Below are 16338 nucleotides of genomic sequence, written 5' to 3'. Positions count from 1 at the left end.
CTAACTGCAATTGCTATCGATAGACCCAAGCCTTTGCCTTTGTTTACAATTGAAATATTTAAAAAACTTATATTTAACAACCGCCTGAACTCAAATGTGGCCTCCCGGGAGCGAGGATAGCTACTTTTCGAACATGGACTACAGCAAGAACGTGGTGAGCATCCTGCCCAGCGTGGAGATGCTGGTCAGCTTCAATGGCGACATGACGCGGTCCAATAAGCGGTCATGTTTACTGTACGCGGAGCGGATGGATTTCAAGGAGCTGCTGGTGAGTTTTTGCATGACGATTTGCTCGGATATAGTCTCATAAACACCCTGAACTCAACAGCAACTCCGTTTGGCGGAGAAGTCCGATCAAAGGCGCATGTACATCACCACCGTGGACAGCGCCTCCTTCCAGGATCTCAAACAGGATCAGTCACTGAACGTAACATTTTCGGGGTTCATGGACAATGTGGTGCGCATGCTGAAGGACTGTCAGTCTGGCAAACTGGAGCTGCACCTGACTGGAAGGGACCAGAACCTTTCAGCCGGCAGAGAAACTATCGACTACCACCTGCAGTTCGTGGAAATAAGATCTTTTAAGAACCTGGTCCATCTAAGCCTGCCCTGCCGTTCTGCTCCCTTGAACACCGTGCTCTTCTATATCAACATCATGCTAGATACCTCCCATAAAAAACAATATATGCTGGAGCAGAATATCCAGCAAATTCAAGTGGAAATGAACTCGCAACGTTCGCAGATGGATCGATTGAACACGGAAAACAGTAAACTCAGAGAAGCCTTAGCTGAGAATACGCGTATCCTGGAGGAAAAGCATACCGTAGAGATCCAGCAGTTCCAGGAAAAACTTGCCAAGGTAAACGAGCAGCGCAGCAATGAGCTGGAGAGGAATCGCAGAGCGATCTCTGGCATCCAGGCGCAAATGGAAAAGGCCTGCCTGGAAAAAGCTGACCTAAAATCAGCCCAAGAACAGGCAGAAAAGCGATGTCAAACTCTGGCAGAGGAGTTATCCTGCTGCAAATCACGGGTGTGCACTTTAAAAGAGCAGAACGACAAGCTACACGGTGATTTAGCCAATGCCAGGAAGCAGGAACGCAAGCTGGAATACAAGATTGAGGATCTGAAGCAGCACACAGCCGAGTTGCAGGATCACATTCAGAAGAGTAACAAGGAGATGGTATGTTAGAACCATTATATTATTTTGTGGAATGAGCAAATCCTATTTTCTCTTCTTAGGCCAACATGTCCGCTGAACTGGAGGCTGAAAAGAAGATCCTGCAGACCAAGCGAAAGGCATTGGAAATGGCCTCTGAGGAGATATCCAAGGCCAACCAGATAATCCTCAAGCAAAGCCAAGAGCTGTTAAATCACAAGAAAACCATTGCCTGGCGCACTGAGGTGGCCCTGCAGCAGGAGAAGGCTGTCCAGGCCAAGGAGAGTCTACTAACCCTGCGCGAAGAAGAACTGCGTCAGGCGCGAAACACCATTGAAAAGCTGCGGGAGGAAATCCCCCAGCAACTGCAATCTATGCGCCTCTTTGCCGATGGGCTAGAGCAAAAGTATTCCAAACGTATGTACTAGACTTAACAATTGCTTTTGCTTTTACTCACTGACACTGAACTAATTCCAGAGATCCTCATTCTGAAAGAACGATTATCCATACCCAGTGGCAAGGAAAATCGACGCTAGTTTTTGCTTATTGTTAGTGCATTTCTCGTTTTTGTACAAGTTCAGTAAAGTTAGTTGTATTGTTCGGCTCTAGTCATAATCCTCCTGAACACTTTCACCTGCATGGGCGGTGGCCACATTCACAGCCTGGCTGATGTCCTCAATTTGGTTTAGTTTCAGCCGCTCCCGGATGAGCTCTGCAATGGCCTTTTGGGTGCGTCGTTCCAATCGCTCCAGCTTCGTGCTGGCATCCCGCTTTAGGTCCCAATCTGGTTTGCGAGGTGCCAAATTGGTTATATCAATCTCATCGATCACCATGGGCTGCTGCAGCAGACTCAGTTGGTCCTCCACAGCAGTTTCAATATTTCCCGTGGGCTCTTGGGTCAGAACTTCGCCGGTGGTGTTCTCATTTTGCGGTTTGTAGCTGCGAAATACGGGTCTACAAGAGAGTTAAGGTTAGTTTTGTAATGGTTTTATACAAAAACTCCATATTTTACTGACTTGGGTAACTTTTCACTGCCATCGGCGGTGTCTCCTCCTTTCTTCTGCGCTTGTTCCCGCAATTTTTGCAGCCGCTCCTTGCGTTTCAGAGATTCTTCCGTCAGCTTTCCAACGCCATTGTTTTCCATGATGCCCATTTACAATTTGAATTGAGATAGTAATATATTTTTAGAGATTAATTTGTATCTTTTTAATTTGAGCCAGTGGTTTCCGCGTTTTATTTATTATTGTTTTCATTTGCAAGAGGTGTAACTTCGTAAGTTGTTCAACACTAAACAGCGTTTAAAAGTATCGAAAGTAATCGCTTTCGTTGCTAAAATAATAAGGCATAGTAATAATAACAATTATTATATTAGGCTAGGATTTAAAAGTAGGGAAGCTGGAATATAAATATGTATGATTCTGCATACAATATAATTACATTTTGGTTGTTTTAATAATACAACTTTACAAAACCATATGCGTAGTAACGAATGCTCACTCCGAGTACCCTTCCATGGTGAACGGTCTTTTTAAAACTCTCAAAACTATCGATTAATCGATAGCGCCTAAGATGGATACACAACGTTTGTTTTTACGAGAGGGGAGGAAATCTGCTGTACTTTAGTGCAATTTAAACAAACAAAATAGACATATTGGCTCTATTTCCTGCACTCTACGACCCAGCAGCAACCCTATAGACTCATTCCAGACCGATGCAACTATTCCGGGAAAGCGAATAGGCGCAGCAACATCGACATCGGCAGTGCGCCCCCAGCTGGTGTTTTGGAGTAGCAAAAATAAACCAGAGCACAGCTCCCGCTCCCGAATAAATAGACGATTGCGATTGCGATTCCGATCCCTATTCCGATCCGCCTCGAGGTAACTTCTGTGGGCTATTAATGGCCATCGCTGGCTAACCAGTGCGTTTGTCTCTTTGCCCAATAAAAGGGAGCAGGTCCCATTGTTTTGCCTTGGCAGCAGCTGCAGCAGCAGCAGCACCGATACCGAAACGAAACGACACGAGATTGCCCGGCCGGATCCAAGACGAAAGAGCGATCTAAAAATGGAGTGGACGCGCGAGAAGACGCTGCTGCTGATCAGCCAGTACCGATGCCGTCGCGGGCTGTGGGACATGACGTGCGACGAGTACCGGAAGAAGGACGTCAAGCAGCGGCTCTTGAACGAAGTCAGCCAGGTGCTGGGCGGGAATATTGCGATCAACGAGCTGGAGAAGAAGTTCCACACGCTGCGCACGCAGTACCATCGCGAGATCAGTCGCATGAAACGCAAGGAGCCATACAACTCAAAGTGGTTTGGCTTCAAGAACCTGGAGTTCCTCAGCTCGCCCTACGCCTGCCGCTCCACAAAGGGTCGCCTGAAGACGGATCTCCAAGGCGACGAGAGAAAGTTTGCCCTGGGCGAGGTCACCGCGGACCACAACAGCGATAACAGCACGCCAGCGAACCAAAACAGCAGTAACATGAACGAGGAGTACCTCCGCAAGAGCCATGCCAGCAGCAGGGCCCAGGAGCTGGAGAAACTTATCGAGGAGACAACCAAAGACGTGGACGACATCGACGAGCCGGAACTGGAGGAGGCGGAAGCTAAGCCCAAGCAGGGCAAGGAGCTGAGCGTGCGCTATGTGAGCCTCAACGAGCAGGAGGAGACGGAGACCCTGGAGAATCACCATCAGACGCTGATGGACCTGCATCACCAGGGCAACACCGTAGAGGCCGTCAGTTTCCAGGCCAACGAGAGCGGCGAGCTGCACTACCAGTCCACTCAGTCCGCTCAGAGTACAGGCAACAACGCGCTGCATGTGGTGCCCACGCGGATCATTAAGATTCAGAGACGGGACACGGCTGGCGGGCAGGAGGACAGCTACTTTGAAGAGCACACCCAGCTGCATCCGCCGCAGGCCAAGCGCATGTACTACGAGGCCAGCCCAGCTGCGCACACGCACAACACCACCTCCATTCTGTCCCCTGCACTAGAAACCAATGCCAATGGCACGGCCAGCTCGCCTGGCATCACCATGAGCAACCTGCGCCTGCCCAAGGTCAATACGCCGCCCAAGCCAGCCCAGGTTCAGGTCCAGGCCATCCCCAGTCCGCCCCCGCCCACCATTGTCAGCCTGCCGTCGGCGCGCGATGAGTTCGCCACGTACGGAGAGTACGTGGCCAACGAGATGCGGGCCATCAGCAATCGGGAGGTGCTCGTCGCCCTCAAGCACCGCATTAACACGGCCATCTTCGAGGCCAACATGGCCGAGATCACTCCGAAATAGATTGACAAGCGATCATTTTAGCTAGAGCTATTAACTACAACTTTAGGTTTAAGGCTGAAAATGCATTGTGTCCTCTTGTCTTTGTGCTTTTTATAGGTCCCCCGTCACCTTTTATTCTCATTTGAATTTGTACATTTAACAGATATGTATGTAACGATTTAAATACTTAAGCCAAATATAAAATTTAGTGGAATTACAAAAATAAGTTCATTTGGCAGCAGGCCTGTTTCAATTTGTTTCGAGTTCAGGGCAAATTTATTGGCTTGTTTTTCTAGTTGTTCAAAATGCAGAACACCATTTGCGAACCGTTCACAAGTTGGCCCATGAAATTCGACATCAACCAGCTGGTGAAAGAGTTCCAACCGGAGGAAAAGGGGCGCGAAGTGGATGAAGACAAGTCGCCAAGGGACTTTCTCCACCTTCCCGACAATAATTGGGTGGTCCTGCCCAGTTTCAAGTATCAGTTTGAGCACCTAAATCCGTATCTATCCTGTCGCCAGAGCCAATACATGAGATGCCGCTTCCGAAAGTTTCTGGACAATGTCCCGAGCAGATATGTAACCATTGCTTTGTACGGCTCCAATGTTAGCAAGTAAGTTTTTAGAGGAAATATGTCTTACTATTCAATACAAAAAGTGCTTCAGGGCTAATCTTATTAAGAAGTGGTTTTTGTGGCTCTCCAGAAAGTTATTATTGCCTTTATTTTAGCATGCCCAAACCAAGACGGAAGAGTTTGAATGGTCAGTTCTACGGAGTGGATAACAAGCTGGCTCCTGTTCCAGTTGTTGGAGATCCACGCTCGCCCCCACACCGAAAATAGTTAAGCAATTGGCATTGAAATTCAAAATTTATTTTATTTGGGACCTCTTTTAAAAGATTCTTTACCCGTTAAAATTACATATATTCATATGCTACAATTTAAATATAAATTCTAGTGTTACCACATTGCGCGAAATTATACGTGTTTCACACAAGTTTTCAAGGAAGAAAATTCTGTATAAATAGAATTCTTTAAGTCTTTTCTGACCTAAAATTACAACAATTTTTAGCGGAAATAAAAAAAAAGGCTTTAAAATTTGAAAATCCTATAAGAAATGCTGCCAGACTGTCGGATTTTTACAGGACATTTTTACTTGCGGTAAAATACACTTTTTCCGTTGGTATGTTTGTAACGGTTCAGTGACGGTTACACTGCAAACGGTAAAAATCGATAATGCAGAACTAGCGGGCGAAAAATGTTTACAAAATGCATTAGTTGCTGTGGCCTCGCATTATTATCCGTTTTCTTCGCCTGCCTTTTAGTCGAAAATTGTGGTGAGCACAAGGATACTCCAGAAAAAGTAAAGATTTTGAAGTAGTATACCCTTTTCTTACTTTTAGTGGCCCTGCAAAAGACGCTGCGCCACTATGAGATTTTCCACAAGGACGATGTGGTGCACAGGGTGGTGAAAAGGGGTGCGAAGCACAGCACGAACCCGTTCAACATCATCAAGGAGGTGGAGTTCACCACACTGGGCAAGAACTTCCGGTTGATCCTGCATCCGCATAGGGATGTCCTGCACAGCAAATTTCGGGCCTACGCCGTGGATGCGGATGGCAATGAAACGGTTGTTCACATGGGTAGGCTATAGCTCGCTGGAATCCAAAGCTTTGTTCTGAATATCTTCGCACCTTAGATCACGATAGCTTCTATTCGGGTCGCGTCTTTGGCGAACTGGAGTCCTCGGTGCGGGCTCACATCGAAGATGGCACCATGACCATGTCTATTCACCTGCCGGAGGAAACCTATCACATCGAACCCTCCTGGCGTCACCTGCCAGAGTCCAAAAAGGACACGATGGTGGCGTACAAAGCTTCGGATGTGAAGGTGCTCAAGAATGAGGAGGGTGCCAGTCCCAAAACCTGTGGCTACATCAAGGAGGGTCTCGAACTGGAGGACAAGGAGCACGGCGATGTCCTGGACAATGAACTGCACACCAGGGAGAAGCGCCAGTCGGATCAGTATGAATACACACCCACCAAGACTCGATGTCCCTTGCTCCTGGTGGCAGACTATCGGTTCTTTCAGGAAATGGGTGGCGGCAATACCAAGACCACCATTAACTACTTGGTAAGCCCTTGAGTACTCCATCCCATGATCATTTAATAGCTGGAAATCTTCTTCAGATAAGCCTCATTGATCGGGTGCACAAGATCTACAACGACACCGTTTGGCAGGATCGTTCGGATCAGGAGGGATTCAAGGGCATGGGCTTTGTGATCAAGAAGATCGTGGTCCACTCGGAGCCCACGAGATTGCGTGGAGGCGAGGCCCACTACAACATGATCCGCGAGAAGTGGGATGTGCGTAATCTCCTGGAGGTGAGTCGGTTTTCTCTATACCCCTTCAATTTTCGTGTAGCTGCTCTTCCTCATGGTCATCTAACTCTTGTATCTCTCACTCTGATTCCGACTCCGACTCCTCCTCCGTGGTGGCTAGGTCTTCTCCCGGGAGTACAGCCACAAAGACTTTTGCCTAGCCCATCTCTTTACCGATCTCAAGTTTGAAGGCGGCATTTTGGGTTTGGCTTATGTGGGTTCCCCGCGTCGCAACTCCGTTGGCGGCATTTGCACTCCAGGTTGCTAAAACCCAGTAACTCTCATATTTGTCCTTTTCATTTGGCTTACATACTTGCGTTTCCCTTGGTTTTCCTTGGTTTTTAAGTACAAAGGGGTGGCATATAAATCTGAGGGGTTTAAAAATCACAAAAAGAGGAGTGGTTTTAAGCCCTTCGGCATTTTTGCGACACCCCTAAGTATCCCCATTTTATCCTAACCTATTTTCCACTTATCTCCAAGAATATTTCAAAAATGGATACACTTTGTATTTGAACTCGGGATTGAGTAGTTCTCGCAACCACTATGGCCAGCGTGTCATCACCAGAGAGGCGGATTTGGTCACGGCCCATGAGTTTGGACACAACTGGGGCTCAGAGCACGATCCTGATATTCCGGAGTGCTCACCCAGTGCTTCGCAAGGCGGCAGTTTCCTTATGTACACATACTCCGTCAGTGGTTACGATGTCAACAATAAGGTATGGATTTTAGTTCGGAATATCTTCAATCTTTGATATACCAAATGGATACCTTCCTTTCAAGAAATTCTCCCCCTGTTCTCTGCGGTCCATTCGCAAAGTGCTGCAGGCCAAGTCGGGCAGATGCTTCTCGGAGCCGGAGGAGTCCTTCTGCGGCAATCTGCGGGTCGAGGGAGATGAACAGTGCGACGCCGGACTCCTGGGCACCGAGGACAACGACTCCTGCTGCGACAAGAACTGCAAGCTGCGCCGCAACCAAGGAGCCATGTGCAGCGACAAGAACTCACCGTGCTGCCAGAACTGCCAGTTCATGGCCTCGGGGATGAAGTGCCGGGAGGCGCAGTACGCCACCTGCGAGCAGGAGGCTCGCTGCACCGGCGCCCATGCCGAGTGCCCCAAATCGCCGGCCATGGCGGACGGGACCACCTGCCAGGAGCGCGGCCAGTGCCGGAACGGCAAGTGTGTGCCGTACTGCGAGACGCAGGGTCTGCAGAGCTGCATGTGCGACATCATCGCGGACGCCTGCAAGCGCTGCTGTCGCATGAGCATCAACGAGACATGCTTCCCAGTGGAGCCGCCGGATGTCCTGCCCGACGGCACACCCTGCATCACAGGATTCTGCAATAAGGTTGGCTTGTGGTGCCTTAGGATTGTCTTGACCTAATCCAAAACTCCATTTCCTTCTAGGGCGTCTGCGAGAAGACCATACAGGATGTGGTCGAGCGGTTCTGGGACATCATCGAGGAGATAAACGTGGCCAAAACCCTGCGGTTTCTCAAGGACAACATTGTCAGTAAGTACTGAAAAGCAACTTAAAGATGGAATTAATGTTGCACTCATGTTTTCAATACTTATCGATTGTATTACTTATATTATATTTTATTAATATATCAATACCTATTTTACTGATTTATTTTCAGTGGCTGTTGTCCTCGTCACCGCAGTATTTTGGATACCCATAAGTTGTGTTATTTCCTACTTTGATCGCAAGAAGCTGCGACACGAGATGAAGCTAATCGAATGGAGCCAGAAGTTGGACCTTATACATCCCAGCGATGAGAGGCGTCGAGTGATTCACATACGGTAAGGCACTGAAAACTTATATTTCCATACCTAAATAACGATAGTTAATATACTTTCAGAGTGCCGCGTCAAAAGATTTCGGTGGCGCGAGCCTGTAACTAGCACCCGTTGGGTACCTTTTTCAATCTTCCGTGAGCATTCTTCTCAAAACTGCCACAATTCGTTTGCATTAAGTGACATTTTTGAATGCACACAACACATAAATGAATAAAATTCCATATACTATAGACCAAATACATAAATGTCGTTATAATTGCATTCAGTTTGTAAATAATCTGGCTTACATGTTTATAGTCTTCAAAAATGGGCTCTTTTGTTTGGTTTTTTGTTACCTTAGTGGCTTTTTTATTTTCTCGAATCAATTTGTTAGCTTACTGGAGTGTTATGTATTTCTACTTCTTCTTATTGCTCTTGCCATTCGTCTGTGGGGCTGCATCTTCGTCGAACTCCAGTTCGCTGTCTTCCTCCTCATCCGAATAGTCCTCGTAAATATGACCGTCGTCAAACTCACCAAAGTTCATTTCCGCCTGAAATGATATTTCTTTTAACGTCTGGAAATTTATAGATGGGATGATTCAATTTACCTTGCCACAGACGTAGACGGGTCCAGTGCCCTGCACCAGTTTGAAAGTCACGGATCCGTTGGGGAACTCGACATTTGGTCTTAAGCTACGGGTCTCGCCGACCTTCAGTACGGCGATGGGAATCTTCACCGTCTTCTTCTCGCCATCTTCGTTAATGTTCGTTTCCGCCTGAGAAAGATACGATATGTGAGTCATGAACTTTCTGATTTTGGTTATTTTCAATAAAACCTCTAAATTCTAAAAAGATAATTTAAGAGTTCTGCAATGTTGAGAAGATTCAGGGTACAAAATGATTGCTGGCGAATTTAATTATAATCATAAAGTGGAGACTAGATATTCTCTAAATCGTTTTGAAATGATATAATTATAATAACTATTAATTTTTTGGGATATTTCTTTCAAGATTAGGCAAATGGAAAAAACATTAGGAAAATTTTAATGATGCCGTCGAATTAGCATAAATTGTTTATGAAAATGGAGTCAAAAAAAAATTCGTAAATACTTTAATTATTGTCTGAATAGTTTGCTTCCAGAAGAGACTTGTTAAAAAATATCTTAAAATTTGAATCGAATTGAATTGGTTCCAAAAGATCTTTAAAATAAAGGAATATTTAAAGGCCTTTAATAAGAAAAAAGCTGGAAGGATGATTTTAATTAATATTTTGATGAATAACCGGAGAACTATGTGTCCCTATACTTAAACCTTTATCATCCGAACATGATAACTGAATCGGCCATTATAATTCCAGAAAATGGTGTGCAGATACAGGGAAAACTGAATGCCGTTCTGTGATTTATTATGACTGGGGGCTCCAGATTATTCCCCATAACTGGACTCACCTGTACAACGTTGAACTCGCCGGTCTTGGCATCGGGCCCGAGGGAAATCTGTTTGATGATGAGCTTGTGTGAGTGGACGATATACTCCTCTGGTATATCTGGCACGTCGAACTGTGCGATGGGCTCTTTCTCGCTGAGTGTAACACCTGAAAATGGACGAACGGCGAAGAGGGTTGGATTTGTGACTAGGTTTTTTTTTGCCGGCCGGTGGAGCACCATATAGTACTGCTCTGGCATTGCCTATTTAGCGCTCCTCCAAACCAAGATGGTACTAATGCTCACCATAAAACGACTCGGACTCCATTTGTAGGCCTGGGAACACAGATGTACAGTCAATTAATAATGGAAACTTTTTGTACTCTACACGTGCCCGTAAAACGGCGATGGCTGCAGTTGTATGAAGCGTTGAGCGGTGTTGGAAAACGCACAAAGTCATCCGAAGCGTATTCTTATCGATAGTTTTACCTACACTTTTAAATGCTAGTTGTCAATATTTTGAACCATTAAATAAACTATAAAGCTACATTATTTTTTATTTTCTAATTTCTAATAACTTTAGAATGAATTTCAAGTGTTTATTGCTAATAAAAGTGGCATCTCAGCGATAGTTACAACTATCGATATATTTGCCTTTACCTTGGCCTGGCAACCCTGTTTAATCTACCATTTTGCAAAAGATTTTGCTCAACACGTGTTCGCCGCTGGTTTTGTGTGGAATTAATATTAAATATTACCTACAATGGCTGAGGAATCATTCTACGGTAATTGAAATTTAATATAGCACATAAATATGCATCCAAAAAGTATAAATAGATGCCTGCAGAGCGTGTATTAGCAACCGAAAAAGCGAATCGTCTGCGACGCTTGCCGGTGTTTTTACTCCAAGGTTGCAAATTTGTGTGTCTGGCCCCACACTCCCCAAGTTTCGAATGTGTGAAAAAGATTTATAATTGGGACTATGCCCTTTTCGCAGGAGTCACTTTGACCGCCGAGAGCGACAGCGTCACGTGGGATGTCGACGAGGACTACGCACGCGGCCAGAAGCTGGTCATCAAACAGATCCTTTTGGGCGCCGAGGCCAAGGAGAACGAGTTCAACGTGGTCGAGGTGAGTACTTTGCGGTAATGGTGTGGGGCTGAAGCTGAGGCTTGGGCATTATTGCATGTAATAAATCCCATAAGTTGTGTATGCGCGCGCCGGTGTCTTCAGTTTTTTTTTCTTTTCTTTTCTGTCTATTTTTCCGGCCGGCGGGCAGAGGGACCGGTTTCCATTTTTTCCCAGACCAGAACAACCACAAACTTTTCGCTCGTTTTGGGTTAGGGTAATTTTGTCTGTACATCTGCAGAGTGCAGAGTCACCAGCCCCCGTGCTGCTGTACTTTGGCGATGGGAAATTGGCTAGGTATTTAAACTAGAGTACACATCGTACTAGGTACTTTAAAAATAGTACCTACATTTACTGAACATAAATTAGTCATGCTGATATACTAGACTTTAATGGTTTTTTATGAAAAGTAAATTAAAAAACAATTAAATTCTGCTGTTTCTATAGGCAAAAAGAAAAAAAAAGAATTTTATAATTAAATTATTTTATACATTGTATATCAAAACATTTAATTTATAGGATATTACTGAAAATCTCTGTAGTAGTAAAAAATAGTTCAAAATAGATGCTTTATTTCAAAGACCACCCATATCTTCAGGAGATTGATAATTATATTTTTGGATTTTATACGACACATTTTAGAAGTATTGGTTCCTAAATAAATTTGTAGTATCCACCCATAATATATGTAGTACCCTTCCCATCACTGACGCAACTGTACACAGAAATATATGGCAAGACAAAAGAGAACTCTTTATTGACTCAAGTCCACGGCAATGCACGAATCGGCTGCCGGCTCGCCGTTCGCCATTGTTTGCATTAGGTCGGGAAAGCTTTTCGAGTACTTAAACATACTACGCAGCTTCCTATCCATCCGGCAAACCACTCCCGCCGCCGGGATGCTCCAGTTCCAGCAGATCATGTCGCATTTCAGCAGGGCAAGATCTTCACGCAGAGATTTGAGGTTCTATGCAAGAGAAAGAGGAGTTTCCGGGTTAGGTGTTATAAATCAGATGGGAACAATACTCACCAAAGCCACGGTCGTATCAATTGAGGCGATCTCGTGCCCCTTGATGATCACCAATGTGGTGGCAGTGCCGCCCTGGCTATTTCTATCCGTCACGTGAGACACAATTGACATCTTCAAGTACTCGGCTGCCGCGTAATCGACACTCCCCTTGAGATCGGCCATGGTCACCTCGATGCCATTGAACTAAGGGATTGCACATTCAGATTTAAAAGGTTTTGCGCCACCTTAAAGCTCTCACCTTTTGGGTCTCCAAATGAAACTGCGGCTTCATGCTCTTATAGAGCAAAAAGAGTGCATTGAAGACGATGCCCACCACCATTCCAAATTCCAATGTCCAGAAAACACAGGTCAGCACGGTGACCAAAAAAGGCAGCATATCGCGTTCTGCAAAATAACAAAACTTGTTATATTTACACTTACTGGATCCTAGTTAAGTCTCACTTTTTGCCCGCCAAATCTCGCCAATGGTCTCGTACTCCACCATAAAGAACATGGCTGCTATGATAATAGCTGCCAAGGTCGCCTTGGGAATGTAGGCAAATGTGGAGGTGAGGAAGGCCAGGGTCATTAAAACAAGGGCCCCGGTAAAAGCTCCACCCAGCGGGGTCCTCACTCCACTGGCATTGTTGATAGCTGTCCTGCTAAAGGATCCCGTAATGGGCATGGACGAGAAGAAACTGCTGAGAATGTTGCTGACGCCCAGGGCAATCATCTCCTGCGATGCATCCACTATCTTTCCCTTGGCTAAAAGCAAGGGGAGTAAACATTTGGGGATTCTATATGGAGAATTATGCTCACTTACAGAAAGCTTTGGCCACAGCTATGCTCTCCAGTACAGATAAAAGTGGTATGGACGCCACACCAGATCCAATGTGGGATACCATGTCGCCAAAGTTCAGTATTTCCCCGGTGGTTGTGTCCTCCGTGTGAAAAGGTGGAGGTTTAAATGGCGGTAAACCCGGAGTGATGCTACCGCTGACTAGAAAGGGCAGTTTATCGTCTTTTTTCAAAAGGTAGCACAGCAGGATTCCAATTAACACAGCCACAGCGTTGCGAGCTAGAGAAATATACTTCCACACGCTCTTGATGCCAAAAGGCAAGTCTTTGAGTTGCTAAGTATAATAAAATGTTTTAGAAGTTCTTTAATTAACACCTTATTTATCAAATTTTGCATTTTGTTGGCTTTAAATAAAGACGAGAAGAACAGAAAAAGAAAAGTAAGGAAACAGCTTTACTATTACTCACCCTCATTAGAAGCAAGAGAACTAAAGTGCTGCAGCCCAGGATGGCATCATTTCGACGCACGTGTGTTATGTGGCTAAAGAAGTGTATCCAGCTGCCTAGGAACCCATTGGCACTACCACTAATGCCAAACAAGCTGTTAACCTGCCCGGTGGCAATGGTTAGGGCTGCTGCCAGCGTAAAACCCGTTGTCACTGGCACCGAAATAAACCGCATGAGCACTCCCAGATTGAGCAAACCCATTATGGTGATAATGCAGCCGGACAGGAAGCAGAGGAGCACCGCATACGCTGGATTGCCATCGACATACGGCTGTACCATTAACGACATGATGGCAGTGGGTCCTGTTATGTTAAAAATATATTCCATATTTAGTCATGTGTTCAGCAACTCTTTGGACTCGAAAGCTCACCCACTGTGATGTCTTTGCAGGTTCCCAGCAGTATATACACGAAACCACCCATAAAAGCTGAGTAGAGTCCGTAGGCGGGAGGCAAATTGGCCACAGCCCCGTAGGCTATGGCCTGTGGTACGGCTGTGAGGCCCACCGTCAGACCTGCCACCAGATCCATGGCCAGGAAGTTCCACTGGTACTTGGGCAGCCAATCGGTGACGGGCAAATATCTGTGAACGGACCGCATGCTGCAGCAACTTCGGGCCTTTGAGCCCACTGCTCCGCAGACATTCGGCAGGCGTTCCCGGTAGAGATCATCTGAAAAAGCACACACTTCCTGTATTGAATAGAGGTAACATGTGGGGTCTCCTCAAATCTTGATATCATACTATTAAGTGGGTTACTTGATTGATTGATTCTGTGTTCACATGTTCAATATCTCTGCACCTGATCTCAAGTGCCTTTATGGTTTTCTAAGGTTCGGCGGTCTTGTGACTTCTGGAAAATTACCTAAAGATGTCGAATAACTGATAGACAAGTTCATCCAGAGGAAGCAGGCATTTCAGCGCCAGGAACACCTGATAATTCTTTGATAGAACTTTGGACCGTCTGATTATAGATAATAATATTGAGTTGCTTTTAGTATCTTAAATATCCTTGACTAGTTTTATATCTTCTGCTTAAATACTGTAATCATTGGTTAAAGTTTACTTTTTGATATGGCTGATGGACAAGTTCATCCAGGCGAAACTGACTTGTCATTGATAATTCAGTTTTCGGAACACTTGATAAATCTTTAAAAATAACAATTTAAGCTTTAAGACTTTCGTGTCTAATTACGGACTCACTTCAGAGTATTTGCCATAAATAATGTAGACACAGACACCCTTAGTATCTTGACGATCTTTGTTTAGTTATTATCTCACGAAGTTCACTAAATTTTCACTTATAGTATTCCAAATTGTTTAGATTTAGAATTGTTTAGAATTAGAATCAAGAGAAAATCAATTAAATGCTTTAGAGCCATTCAAGATTAGATTCTATTTTCGTGTTTCTAATATTCACTTTGATGGGTTTCTTTTTAAATTGTGTTGCTTTCACTTATCCTCTTGAGGAAACGCGTTCTCCACCTACCTTCATTATCGCACATGCCGACAAGATCTGAAAAGCACTTTACAGCTGGCTAACACTAGGTGGGAGTTTTGATTTGAACTATACGTTGTTGATGATTAATTAGCGGCCACTTGTTAGATTCGCACTTGCTGGACTGGGACTTAGAAGAGCCTGGCTGCAGTTTGAAAGGGAACGAACCGATCCACTCCAGCGTGGGCAGACGAATGGTCAAGCGGCCGTCAGTCGACGGGGTTATTACTGCAAACCGACTGTGCGAAATATGTGAATGTGTAGGCAGCAGTTATCATTGGACAGTTCAGTTCGGTTCGGTTCAGTTAATTTTGGGTAAGGTGCTCGGCTGACAGAGATTAGAGATACAAGCGAAAACGAAGACTGCAGATAAAGTGGGCCAGTCGTGATGAACTTCGCTTTATCTGTTCGCCCAGATCCGAAATTTGTGTAATTTAAGAACTTAACAACTATCTGTGGCCACTTAAAAAGGCCTCTGGCGGCGGAAAACAATATGGGTCAATCAGTCAGTTGAGCGAATCTTATCTTGGTTGCTTAATGCTGGTAAGGACAGAGAAGGAAGGATACAAAAATTGACGAATCGTATCTTTTCGAGTAATTGAGGCACATGTATGCAGTCTGCGAATTTAGCAATTATCTATAAGCCACTTGAAATGCCTATTACAAGAATCTATTTAAGCAAATCATTCTATTCCCATTCAGGTTAATACACTGAAGGATTCGGTGCAAATTCCGATCGCTGTATTGAAGGCCGGCGAGACGCGCGCCGTCAATCCCGACGTGGAGTTCTACGAGTCCAAGGTGACGTTCAAGCTCATCAAGGGCAGCGGGCCCGTCTACATTCATGGGCACAACATCAAGGACGATGTGGAGGTGGTCGACATGGAGGAGGAGGATGAGGAGGACGATGTGGCCGAGGACGAGGAGGACGAGCACCCAAAGAAGCGCGCCAAGATCGAGAACGCCGCCGATGGTAAAAATGCCAAGAACAACAAGAAGAAGTAAACTAAACAGCTAACCGCCAATCATCCATCGAGGTTTAAGCTATAAAAGTGTAGATTTTAAAGCAAAAACAGTTTTAGGCCCTATATTACAATACGATGCAAACTGAGAATACAATCTAGTAGTTCCTTTTGAACAGCTCCTTTTACATTCAATTCAAAGACAACGTTGTGTGCTCGGGTCGTGTTATCCATCCTAATCGAATGGTCTGTCACTCAGCCAGGAGTTTCGCTCCCCGTTGGGAGAGCAGATCGGACTGTGACTGATCGGACACTAATCGAACACACAGATTTGTATATATATTAACATATAACTAAAGCTAAGCCGGACTTCCTGTACGCGCCTCCTTCATATATGCAGTATGAAAATAAACTGTCGTCGGAATACAAGTTTAAATGCCT

General features: G+C 45.2%; 8 protein-coding genes across 9 annotated transcripts; 5 read left to right on the top strand and 3 right to left on the bottom strand.

Moving 5' to 3' along the window:
- On the top strand, positions 1-1764 carry LOC108148749 (spindle assembly abnormal protein 6 homolog). Its single transcript, XM_017275943.2, has 4 exons — positions 1-268; positions 329-1180; positions 1240-1573; positions 1634-1764. Exons 1-4 carry the CDS (start codon positions 95-97, stop codon positions 1690-1692), a joined length of 1419 nt encoding a protein of 472 aa, XP_017131432.1. The 5' UTR covers positions 1-94; the 3' UTR covers positions 1693-1764.
- LOC108148752 (coiled-coil domain-containing protein 12) lies at positions 1686-2428 on the bottom strand. The gene is made up of 2 exons (XM_017275948.2): positions 2173-2428; positions 1686-2110 (listed from the first exon to the last, which is right to left on the bottom strand). The coding sequence occupies exons 1-2, from the start codon at positions 2307-2309 to the stop codon at positions 1762-1764; spliced, it is 486 nt and encodes a 161-aa protein (XP_017131437.1). The 5' UTR covers positions 2310-2428; the 3' UTR covers positions 1686-1761.
- A 279-nt stretch (positions 2429-2707) lies between these two features.
- Positions 2708-4646, top strand: LOC108148832. Its single transcript, XM_017276097.2, has 2 exons — positions 2708-3033; positions 3103-4646. Exon 2 carries the CDS (start codon positions 3218-3220, stop codon positions 4439-4441), a length of 1224 nt encoding a protein of 407 aa, XP_017131586.1. The 5' UTR covers positions 2708-3033; positions 3103-3217; the 3' UTR covers positions 4442-4646.
- A 79-nt stretch (positions 4647-4725) lies between these two features.
- LOC108148835 lies at positions 4726-5443 on the top strand. The gene is made up of 2 exons (XM_017276099.2): positions 4726-5033; positions 5150-5443. The coding sequence occupies exons 1-2, from the start codon at positions 4726-4728 to the stop codon at positions 5259-5261; spliced, it is 420 nt and encodes a 139-aa protein (XP_017131588.1). The 3' UTR covers positions 5262-5443.
- LOC108148831 (ADAM 17-like protease) lies at positions 5308-8832 on the top strand. Of its 2 annotated transcripts, XM_017276095.2 has the most exons (10): positions 5308-5755; positions 5822-6061; positions 6118-6551; positions 6608-6802; positions 6921-7059; positions 7280-7515; positions 7580-8143; positions 8203-8308; positions 8436-8598; positions 8658-8832. In XM_017276095.2, the coding sequence occupies exons 1-10, from the start codon at positions 5677-5679 to the stop codon at positions 8698-8700; spliced, it is 2199 nt and encodes a 732-aa protein (XP_017131584.1). In that variant the 5' UTR covers positions 5308-5676; the 3' UTR covers positions 8701-8832. The 2 variants fall into 2 exon arrangements, with proteins under 2 accessions (XP_017131584.1, XP_017131585.1); XM_017276096.2 differs by lacking the exons at positions 6921-7059; positions 7580-8143; positions 8203-8308; positions 8436-8598; positions 8658-8832 and having other exon boundaries at positions 5310-5755; positions 7280-7422.
- Positions 8819-10435, bottom strand: LOC108148834 (nucleoplasmin-like protein). The gene is made up of 4 exons (XM_017276098.2): positions 10305-10435; positions 10023-10168; positions 9183-9350; positions 8819-9125 (listed from the first exon to the last, which is right to left on the bottom strand). The coding sequence occupies exons 1-4, from the start codon at positions 10324-10326 to the stop codon at positions 8991-8993; spliced, it is 471 nt and encodes a 156-aa protein (XP_017131587.1). The 5' UTR covers positions 10327-10435; the 3' UTR covers positions 8819-8990.
- A 234-nt stretch (positions 10436-10669) lies between these two features.
- On the top strand, positions 10670-16326 carry LOC108148794 (nucleoplasmin-like protein). Its single transcript, XM_017276014.2, has 3 exons — positions 10670-10783; positions 10996-11129; positions 15638-16326. The coding sequence occupies exons 1-3, from the start codon at positions 10762-10764 to the stop codon at positions 15938-15940; spliced, it is 459 nt and encodes a 152-aa protein (XP_017131503.1). The 5' UTR covers positions 10670-10761; the 3' UTR covers positions 15941-16326.
- Positions 11857-15084, bottom strand: LOC108148792 (sodium-independent sulfate anion transporter). The gene is made up of 8 exons (XM_017276011.2): positions 14927-15084; positions 13811-14110; positions 13402-13742; positions 12959-13268; positions 12598-12900; positions 12395-12540; positions 12157-12339; positions 11857-12093 (listed from the first exon to the last, which is right to left on the bottom strand). The coding sequence occupies exons 1-8, from the start codon at positions 14940-14942 to the stop codon at positions 11881-11883; spliced, it is 1812 nt and encodes a 603-aa protein (XP_017131500.1). The 5' UTR covers positions 14943-15084; the 3' UTR covers positions 11857-11880.
- Positions 16327-16338: the final 12 nt, after the last annotated feature.

Source organism: Drosophila elegans, unplaced genomic scaffold, assembly GCF_018152505.1.
Source record: "Drosophila elegans isolate 14027-0461.03 unplaced genomic scaffold, ASM1815250v1 contig_476, whole genome shotgun sequence".
NCBI classification, from domain to species: Eukaryota; Metazoa; Arthropoda; class Insecta; order Diptera; family Drosophilidae; genus Drosophila; species Drosophila elegans.
The sequence above is the reverse complement of the archived record's forward strand: the minus strand, read 5'-3'. Positions and strand labels throughout refer to the sequence as shown.